This window comes from Pantherophis guttatus, chromosome 2 (assembly GCF_059756535.1).
Source record: "Pantherophis guttatus breed Tessera chromosome 2, ASM5975653v1, whole genome shotgun sequence".
NCBI lineage: Eukaryota > Metazoa > Chordata > Lepidosauria > Squamata > Colubridae > Pantherophis > Pantherophis guttatus.
The window spans coordinates 214,964,392-214,975,790 of NC_142064.1; the positions used below are offsets into that span (position 1 = coordinate 214,964,392).

The 11,399-nt window shown below is 34.3% G+C and overlaps 1 protein-coding gene across 18 annotated transcripts in view; it reads left to right on the plus strand.

The window, feature by feature from the left end:
- ATP2B2 (ATPase plasma membrane Ca2+ transporting 2) overlaps positions 1-11,399 on the plus strand; it is a 364,247-nt gene that overhangs the window by 349,693 nt on the left and 3,155 nt on the right. For 4 of the 18 annotated variants that reach the window (XM_060688372.2, XM_060688375.2, XM_060688376.2 and 1 more), the window contains one exon: positions 5,042-5,213. The exons of 12 other annotated variants lie outside the window; for them this stretch is intronic. In XM_060688372.2, coding sequence (XP_060544355.1) covers positions 5,042-5,213 — 172 coding nt within the window. Of the gene's footprint in view, positions 1-5,041; positions 5,214-9,020; positions 9,077-11,399 lie in introns of all 18 variants that reach the window. 2 more of the 18 variants (XM_060688373.2, XM_060688378.2) reach the window with 2 other exon arrangements.

Below are 11,399 nucleotides of genomic sequence, written 5' to 3' on the forward strand. Positions count from 1 at the left end.
TGGGAAGATAAATCTACATTACTTAGTAAGTCAATAAAAAGCTGCTAACTTAAATTAAATCAGTAATTTACTAGCAATTTTTAGGAAAGGTTTTTTTCAAAATGTATTCCCAGGGAGAGGCTATTATCTACCTTGAGTTTCCTCTAAATGTGGCTTATTTTCTTCCTGATGGTTGCAGGAGGACTGTTGTCTGTTGAGATTTCTCTCAGGATGTCTTTCTGGTTGTGGTGAGTGTAAACAACAAAGAGCCAACTCTCCACTTAGTTCCTCTCGTAGATTTAAAAATAGCCTTTAGTTCTTTTGTATGTCTTTATCTTCATGATCCATGGAAAATTCTTCTCTTCTTAACTGTTTCAACGAAAATAAACAATAATTATGCTTTCTTGCTAACCAAGACACTTCTCTTTTTACTTAGATGTAGATACATTGTGGTAGGAATTTTAGCTATATAATTTACAATAATCCCTCACTACTTTCTACCCTTCTCTTTTTGTGTTAATTTGCAATCAATGAATAATTTTGAACAAGTTTTAAAAATACTTTTGGTGTACACACTGGAATATATATATTGTTAACTCATTTACGAGTTAACAAGAAGTGATTAGGAAACCTTGCTGTGTTATGATAGAGATTTATTGACATCATCCAAAGCTTTATGGCCTCTGGAGAAGCTAGAGCACCTCTCCACATTCTTTGTATTATTTAATGTACTAGACATATTTTGAAGAGAGGGAAGGTAAAATAATTGGACACATATTCCTTTGCTTTTCCTCATACTGTGGGAAAAGATGAGGTTGACAGAGATAAATCTCTGATCTTCTCAATCTCAGTTTTATTCCATCTCTTCCATAGAACTTACCAAAAAAATCCACAAAAAACAGAAGAGAATGGACTGTTGGATCAAAGAACAATTCCCCTTCTCCACCTATATTTTTCACTTGTAGGATTTGTATAGATTTTTAAAACAAAGAAATCATTTTATTATATTTTCAAGAAAGTAGCAATTCAGCTTATCTTTCTCATAAACATACCCAGAAATACAGCGATGGAATATGACAATATAGAATAAGTGCAGATCTGGTGGGTTAATATAGTAGGTGCTGTTATTTGATCTGCCTTAATTTGCCCAGTTGAAAGAGATTTTTTTTCTTCTTCCATGTCTAGATCAAACTTTAAACTGCCAGAATGAAGCCACCTTCTTGGCTTTGTTGTTGTCCAAAAATAAGTCATTATCGGTACATGTTTCTGATAGTAGCTGATATATCAGCAGATGAGCCGGGCTGTGTGTCTCTCCACATTCACACAATATGTTGTTATCCACTAAGAACCTCCACCTGAGCATCTTGGTTTCACACTTAGGCACTCCAACTCTTAATCTATTCAGGGTCCTCCAAATAGTATAAGAAAGATCAGATTCTTCAGCCATATCCTCCTTTAACATTATTCCTTGTTGAGGTCTCCTTCCTCCATCTTTTAATTTGATTTTGTTCTTGTGTACCCTCAAGAATGTTTGTTCTTGCCATAAATCTGAGTCGGGGGGCTCAGATTCAGAGGATATTTGCTCAGAGGAAGTTGCGGATCATTATGTTTCTTAATAGTGACATTGAATTTTTTTTGTATGATATGTGTAAATAGAGATTTCTGTCCTACATTGATTTGAATAAAGTTTTGGATGATTGATAAAATTGTGCCGTAGCCAATATGTTCTGGTGGCTGTGAAGTGGACACAGTTTCAGGAAATCCCATTTTTATGGGGTTTTCTAGGATATTTCTACAGAGTTGAGAGAGAAGAAACAAATTTCTCTTCTATAGTCTGGAGACTATAAGGCAGTTATTTTAGCCATAAACAAAATATCAGTCCTGTTGGGCTAAATCCAACTATGTCTAGGTCATTTTTGCTGGCTAGAGAGTCCACACAATTTGATGATCTACTTAAGTAGACTTATAGTCTACTTGAGACTATAAATAGACTCAATAATGTAGCTTTAGCTGCTTTCCCAGAAGAAAGCTAATTAAAGTTGGACAATAATTATTCTTCAAAAATAATAAATGCAGATATTTTTAATCTTTAGTTATAAGGCATTTCTTTTAAATCTGAAAGATAGGTGGAGTCAATTATTTGCGGTTTCACCATGTTCCATTCATAGCAATTTCTTAACACAGATTCCAAAATATTGCCTGAGTGTGGCAATATTGGAGAGTGTGTCATGATCCTGGATTAGAATAGTTTAATCCAGAAAATGTACTTAATTCTAATTTAAGAATATTATTTTATTTAGGTAATATTAAGGAAGCAAATGAGCCAAACCCATTCCATAGTGCATGGTGCATGGTGTTCATTCATGTGTCCCTTTGTGTAAATTAGCTTTTCTATTGTAATTTGAAGTAATAAACCAGCTGAGTCATGAATCAACCATAAAACATTGTACAAGATTGTCTTGATTAATATAATTCATGTTGATAACATCTAAAATATTGTATGTTTGACACTCGACAGTATGTTTAGTTCCATTCATATAGTTGTGTTTTCAGATATTCTCTGCATGACAGCAGACCCTTAAGTTTTTGGATAAACCATAATGTTAACATCCGGTTATGAAGCACAAAGAACTATTATCAGGATAAAAATACTCAATGTAGATATTGAGAATATAAGCTATAGAGGATCAACTCTTTTAAAGTCATTTTAGATGCTATATTACTTATTTGATACACACAGAGCATCAAATAAGTAATTGTAATGACAAACTTGTTTTATTCTCTTTAAAATTTTCAATAACATATTTTCATTTTTCAAACGGGAGAGTTGCTGGATTGTTAAATTGATTAAGTAGGTCTAACTAAAAATCACTACAACAAAATATAACCCCATGTTCATACAACACTATTTTGCAGGAATTATTCTTCTTGGGTTGTGAGAGGTAAACATTTTGGAGCATGACTGAATGGTTCAGATTACCGTAACTTAATTCATACTAAAAATTGCTCATGTCAGAAGCAATCTGCAACAGAAAAGAGGTTTGCTCCCACCCAAGAGTTAGAGAATATCTTCTGGCTTCCTAGATTGAATGGCAGCTGAAACATTTCTTTTCCTGAGATGCAAAACGAGATTCGCTAGCAAATGCTTGGGAAAGGGGAGCGTACATCTATTTTAAAGAAATCATGGATATCCAGTGGATAGATAGCAAATGATGACAATTAGGTGATGATGTAATCATGCAAATCCCTCTTCTTATGAATGCAAGACATAATGTAGCATTTACATGACTCCACCATCACATATGAGTTGTCATTTTGCTGTGGACACCACTGATGTCAACATTGGTGCAAGGGAGTGGAAGTGATTAAACAGGTCTCATACTTACGGTACAAAGGCATATTTGCAAGACTATATATTCAATAGGAATTTAAAAAGAATTGTCCAATCTTTTTACCCTGGCCCCTTTGTTCTCCTTCCCATTCAAAATTCAATGTGAAAAATTCAAGCTATTATTTTTTCTATATTTTGATTTTACTCTTTTTATTGTTTGCCTTTTTGTCTTAAACTTTGTACAATGCCAGCATGGGCAATGGATATAATGTTGGGACAGAACATTGATGCAAAGTAGATGGAATTATTTTGATTTTTTTTTATCTGCTTGATTTGTTTTGATTCTGGATTTGGTAAGATAATTTTTTTTAATGATGTCACCCTATTTTAATACTTACATTACAGTTTCTGTATGTTTCATGTCTAAACATGGTGATAAATATCTCTGATTTTTAGCATATCTTTGAGAGGGGCAAAAAAAAAGTTGTGGTATTGCAGTTCTTGAACCTCTAGTTGCCTTTTCACATATAGTTGTTTCATTTGTTACAAATGCTTTCCATGCCTTTATTCATTGTAATTGTAATAATAATAATTATTATTATTTGTAATTATAATCCTATAACTCTATAGGAAGGAAGAGTAATATTATCCCTTTTATCGCACAAGTGATATCTAACAGAAAGAGAACCAAAAAACCACATGGTGATTCATAGCCAATTCAAAATTTGTAACTGATTGCACCTTGGGGTTTATGGAGGCAGCTACCGCAGCTGAAACCTACAAGTGGCAAATTAATTTTTTGAATCATCTTATTTATCTAGGTTAGATAATATTTTCTTATAAACATCAAGATGTATAGATCTTGAACTGGGAAATTGGATGTAGGAATCACTTTCATAATTTTTTAATCCAAATAATTCCAGACTTTATTTTTCTTGTAGTTAAAATCTATGGGAAGTTAGGTTTGCAAATGTTTATCTTATAGAAATTAATCTATTCATTGGAAGATACTGATTATGGTCTTAATAAATCAATAGATGTATTATTATATTCTTCCCTGGTCTGGTGCCTTCCAGCCTTGTTGGTTTTCAGTTCCCAGCAACCAGCATATGCAGCTCTGTTGGCCATAGATTATAGGAGCTGAGATCAAATATCATAAGATAATCACATTTGAAAGATTGTTCTATCTTACATGCTATTATGCAATCCTATAAACAGTAAGCTGTGACTGAAAATAAAAAGAACCTATTTGGGGATAGACATTCATAGAATTACATTGCTGAGCTACTCTAAAGTATATCATTTGTTATATGAAATTGGAAGTGTTTTAATATTTTTTCCTCCTAGTGAATAAAATTGATCTCCTGATAGATATAAAAATAATTAATGTCTGCAGATGCAGTGTGCCTGAATGGCTTGAATTTATAGCACTTTGTGACGGAGCCAGCAAAGTCCAAGGACAGCAGGAAAATGTGCCCACCACACATTTCTTTTTAAGCCACAAATCTGCTATTATAAATCAACGCTAGCAGTGGTGATATTGCACGATTCTCTTTTGAATAGAAACTGTGTGCTCTAAATCTTAAAAGACGTTTTCATTATTTTTGGCTCTGAAGATTGAAATGATTTTTGTGGGAAGCAGCTGAATAGTATTAGAAAATACAGCTCCTGTCAGTTGCAAAGTTATGTCCATTCCTCAAGCAACTTGTCTCATTCTTTCCTCCATTACAGATCGAAGTAGTCAATACTTTCAAGAGTGGCACTTCCTTTCAGGGAGCTCTCAGGAGACAATCCTCCGTCACAAGCCAGAACCAGGATGTAACCAATATTTCTAGCCCTAGCCACGTTTCGTTATCCAATGCTCTTTCCTCTCCTACCAGCACACCTGCTGCGGCGGTTGGGCGTGAGTGTGTATTCTTACTGCATCTGCATACAGAGATGCTCATTTGTCTAGAAGTCACACGACTGAGCCACTGTGCCCTTTCCCATCTCTCTTCCATTTTAACATGAGTGGTATAGTTTTGCACACTGGTATACTACTTTCTACAGCTCTTCATTTCCACTGATAAATTATGTCTTATCTGTAACTACTTTCCATGGAATAAATACCAATTTTCTCCTATAATGAATAGGTCTGTTCTTCGCATGTTCATATTTCTTCTTTGACTGCACAAATTTCTTTTACATTTCTCCAGGAGCACTTCAAATTGTTACACTGAGCTTGATTTTTTTATATCAGTAAAATAGTAGGAACCTACATAACTTCTAAGCTGTTAAAAACTTCCTATTTTTTTTTATTAACCAAAGTTATTTAATGCGACTTTGATTGAAACTTAGTAATGGTATCCCAGCCTAATTAGGTAACTTAATCATTTACAAATAGCTAACTATTATATAAATATGTAAAGAACTTCCCCATAACTCCAGTGAAAAGTACATTTTTATGTACTCCACAGTTTGGGCAAAGTGGAAGCAATATGCACACAAAGTACTCTCTTTTCCTTTGCTGGGTTTGTTGTGTCTGCTTAGACTTAGTGACAAGTATCACCTGACAGAACCTTCAGCTAAGTCACGCCTCCTTTGGTCACATGATCTGGAGATGGAAATGGCATATGAAAAGTCTTGGTCCTGTGTAACAGTCTAAAGTCTTTTTTTAGTGTCTTTTTTCAAAATTCTTGCATAAAAAACAGACTTTTCTAAGATGTACGTAACAAAGAAAGAGAAAATTCTGATTTTCCCCCTCTCTCCATTTTACAAAATTGGTACTCATGCGGGGAATAAAGAACATTTTTCATCTTCAGTGGCTTAATTTTTTTTAATCTACTCCATTATGCATGATGATTTGCTTTAAAGATCTCAATACTCAACTTACAACCACAATTGAGCCCCAAATTCCTGTTGCTAAGCAAGACAGTTGTTAAGTGAGTTTTCCTCCATTTTACAACTTTTTTTGCTTGGTTAAGTGAATCACTGCAGTTGTTAAATTAGTAACACGGTTGTTAAGTGAATCTTCCTCATTGACTTTGTTTGTTAGAAGCTCACAAAAGATGAACACATGACTCCAGGACATTGCAACGGTCATAAATATATGCCTGTTTTTTTAAAAAAATCCCAGTTTTGATCATGTGACTGTAGGTATGCTACAAAGGTTGTAAGTGTGAAAACCAGTCATAAGTTACTTTTTTTAGTGCCACTGTAACTTGGAACGGTCACTAAACAAATTGTTGTAAATTGAGGACTACCTGTAGGGCAGGGCAGTCCTATGCATGTTTACTGAGCAATAAGTCCTATAAAGTTCAGGAGACTTATTCTGTGATATGCATGGGTACAGGACCACACTTTAAGTAATAATTTAGATATATTTTAAACTTTTATAATATTTTAAACCAATCATGGTCTCAAATAAAATACATCTAGAGTTTTCTATTTGATGGTAGTAAAACATTTTTTGGAACTTTTTAAAACAATTAATTAATTTAATTATTGTTTTATAATATAAACAGAACACAGATCAGTAATACACACTGATAGATGAAAACTGCAGTTGGCTTATATTAAACACAACTCCATAGATATCTTGGCTGGGATCCAGTGAACCTTCCCTGCAAATGATCAGTTTTTCCTAAAAAGAAGGTGTTGAAGGAAGTTTTTCACCTTCCGTTGGTCTGCAGAGGATTAAGAGACTTCAAAGGGCAATAAAAGAATCGAAAAGTCCTGTCACACAGACAGTAATCCACTGGAGTGAATATTGAAATTCTTTCTCTGGATTACAAAAAAAAAAAAAGTCTAAACTATTCCAAGCTGCAGCATACATTATTAAAGAAAATAAAAATATTATGTGTATGCAACTAGCTAATAATATATTCCAGGGGTCATTTTAATTTTTTTTTTAAAAAAGAGAAAAGAAACAGAAACTGCATGTTCTGTCTTCGCACATTAATGCTACTGTGTTTGATACACTTGCTGCATTGGCATTGGAGACTAACTTTACCTAGCAGCTCAGAGCATCTTTCAAATATCTTACATATCTTGCATCTTTCATTTAATTTCATTCATCACTCTATTCTAACATTTAAAACAAATATACTTGTGCTGTTAATTTTCAACATTGTATTAAAAAGTATCACTTCATAAAGAATTGTTTATATTAGAGTACCTTTTTTTAAAAAAACGATATGAAGTTTTTTAATAAAGTTGTTGATTATGCAAAGGCCTATTTTGCTATGTGAGCTCACAGACTGAAAAATTACATGAATCTGAATTTTGGTATTGATAGGATTCAAATATGTTGCAACTCTGATTGCAACCTAATTAGAATGCAGTTTTAAAAAAATAAAATCCTGATTCATGTGCAAAATAAAATAAGTGTTTTATCCAAAGTCTCGCCAATAGAAAGTCTGAGTTCAAAATAGATATTTTTTATGATTAGATGCCCATTTTCTAGCACATATAAGGAAAACTTGGATAAGTAGGTGAACTATCCCTGTTTTATACACCAACTCTGTGACTGTGGGCATAGTATGTCTTCTAATAATTAAATAGTCACCTTTTTCAGATTTCTGCTAAAGGAGTTGGCTCATTCATGTGAAGAAGCAACATCTTTTTTTCAGACTTTGCTCAAAAATCCGAGAAAGGATACAGCTGCTTTAATTGGTAGCAGGAGGCTGCTATGCTTACCCAGAGGCTCACAGAAGGTATAAAAACCTCTGAAATTTCTTGAAGAAACCTCCTCAAAGAACTCCTCTACAGCAATGCCGATAGATATACTCAATAAAGAGGTTCCTTGAGGAGGATTCTAGTCTCAGAGTTCTGATTTGCTTGGATTTATTAGTTGGAACCTTGACAGTTCTTTTCAAAGCATATGCAACCTTAATAATTATCTTTGGCATACTTTTTCTCTTCTTGTAAAACATGATCAAATATTTAGGGAAGATTGTAGAATAATTTTCTAGAACAAGTCCATCTTCATCATGGAGACTGCTTATGTGTTTTGGTGGATTGACTAAGAAAGTGCCACCCCAATCCAGGACCTGCCCTATCACCCCTCTTAGTTGGCATCTACTTTTCTTGGCAGGTGTGGCATGTAGCAGTGTCAGGCCTGCCATGTCCTCCTGAAGACAAAATTGTATGTGTCAACCTGGATTCCTTTCTCATGAAGGACAAGTGCAAATCTCAAGCAGCCCATATTGTCCCCTCTAAAACAATATATACCTTAAAAGATGTTGAGTTTTTTTGCTGGTATTGAAATTTCTTCAGCTAGTCCACTTTGTTTCTGAATGTGGAATAGATAACAATGCTTCCTCGTCAGGCACAAAAATAAAATCTCTTGGGCTCTACCAGGTGACAAAAATTCCAATAACTACAGTATCTTTGTGATGGTGCTGGTTGAGTTCTCTATCAGGATATGCCCAAGGTATTATGGCTGCTAGCAAAATAGAAGCATTCCTCAGTATTTTTAATATGCTGAACATATTTTAAAAGGAGGGTAAATCATAGTTAATTAATTGAACCTCACTCTTGCCTTTGCATAATTGCAACTTCAACTAAGTAAAGCAACTACTCCCTTTGAGTTAGCATCTCTTTGCAAAACTGACTTCACATTTACCTGACCAGCTCTTCTTGGTGCAGGGCTTTCAGTTGAAATGAAATATTTGCTTTTGCAGTACCCTTCACTCTGCTTTCTGAATATTCAATGTGTTTGTTTTCCTAGAGGGCTAGAGACTCCTGGACAAAAGGGTTCAGCAGGAGAGAGTGCAATAAAAAGAGGTTGTGAGTCTTTAACCTTGAGCCTGATAATGAATGTGAACCCAATTCTGGTACTTGGCTTAGATAAAGCCAGGTAAACATTCGAGTATAAGCCCATATCCTACCACTCTAGTACAACTGAAAATGGGTTATCGATACTGCATTGTGAGGAGGGATATTCTATACTTGGCCAGAATGATTATTTTTCTTCAAATGGAGGTAAAAATGTGTTAGTGTTTATCCTTTGTTTGCCGAATAGAACGATTGAAGTCTTGCTTTCAGCAAATCTGAAAAACTTTTCATTGCAGCAGCAGAGAAGAAGGAAGTGGAAACTAAAAGCCATGTCAGAATGTCCTGAAATGTGATCCCCACCCTTACCCCAGTCCTTTGTTAAAAACATTTTTCTGTTGTCTCCATTCCTGTAAGAAAATGGAGCCCTGTTTCTTGCTGTTTATCATTTATTTTCATTAGCTGTCTCCATTACATAATCACCATCTTTATGATATACATATGTTTCCATACAATATATGTGAACAGAGAGCAGGCCTACAAAGTTTCAAAGATGCCATGAAATAACCTAATCTCCTGCATTTACCTTCACAAAATCTCCAAACAGAGATTCAGTTATTCTTTTGTATAAAAGTTAAATGTGATTCTATAGATCCTAATTAAATTTAAAGATCAAAAAATAGAAAGATCTCTGGAGATGATATTCTATGAGTTTCTTAGATTTTGTATATGCAGAATAGCTAAAGTGTGCCTCATTCTAAGAGATTCACAAACTAGTTTGGAAACAATGCCAAAGCAATATATGTACATTGTTTTAAAATAGACTAGATGCATACTGATGCCGCTTAGTATCTTCTACAATGAGAGTCAAACTAATTTGTCAATGGCACATTATTTCTAGAAAAGAAGTAAAAAAAAACTTGGATTCGATTGTATACAATTTAAACACCAACAGGAAAGTTTATTCTGCCAGCTACAAATGATAGTTGCATGCAATACTTCATGAGGATCTTTTCACTATATTCATTTCCAGCCATATGTGAAAGAGAGATCCCCAAGGTTCCCTCCATCTATATATGAATCATCCTTGCTTAACTTTTCCCAACTTTATAGGGAGCAAAGTTTATTCTTTACTCTCCATCATGAGGAGGAATAATCCAACACAGTTTCCTAAAAAAGAAGAAACACCAATGAGCTCCCACGGGCCAAATGCAACTCAGACCCATGGTAGCCTCTAGACAGATTCCTAAAGTCAGATCACTGATACAGCAATGGAGGCAGAATAAAGTTTTGTTTGTATCATTTTATAGGCTAGTGATATGGTCTACCAGACAGATTATATTTGGTCTATACCAAATATATCACTGGATTATCTTGGATATCCTCTTTCTTAATCATTGTTTCCAATGCCTATAGTAAACATAGTAACAACCCTCCAAGCAAAAGATTTCTGAGTGCACATTAATAGTTTTTGGCAGTGGTTTGCTCTTCAAGCTTGTTTCGATTTAGTTTCTGAACGTTTTGTTACCAGACTAGGTAATATCATCAGCAGGATTTTATAAACTAAGGAGAACAGGACAAGAAACTCCTGCTGCTGATGTTACCTAGTCTGGTAACGAAATGTTCAGAAACTAAATTGAAAGAAGCTTGGAGAGCAAACCACTGCCAAAATCTAAAACTCGAACTACAAGTATTTTCTATTATTTCAAAGCACATTAATAGTATCCCAAAAGTACAATATATATATATCACCAGGCTCAAGGTTGACTCAGCCTTCCATCCTTTCTAAGGTAGGTAAATTGAGGACCCAGTTTGTGGGGGCAATAAGCTGACTTTGTATAAATATACAAAAGTATGAAGGCTATTGCTTAACACATTGTAAGCTACCCTGAGTCTCCGGAGAAGGGCGGCATATAAATCAAATTTTTTTTAAAAAAATGTTTATAATTGTTCTGTGACTCCAGACCATATTCTTTGAAACACTGCTTGTCCCTGATGAGTTACAGGCAAATGAATTTCTTTTGAAATTATTTGTGCAAAAGACCCAGGATTTTTTTTTAAATTAGAATTTAAATGGAATTAATTTTTCAATTATTCTATAGAGTATACAGTTCTATAGAAATGTAACATTGGGATAACAACTGTTCACTGGACAGAAAGATAATTCCTTTCTCAACATTTTTTTCTCTATGAGTTTTCTATCATACTGGGCATTTTTTGTTTCAGAGTTCTTTGGCCAGAGTAAGATGTAGTTAAATGCCCATTATGTTTCTCCTACCATAAATGCTTGAATCAGAAAAGACCTTAGGGATAATTTCTGAGAAGAATTCCCCAA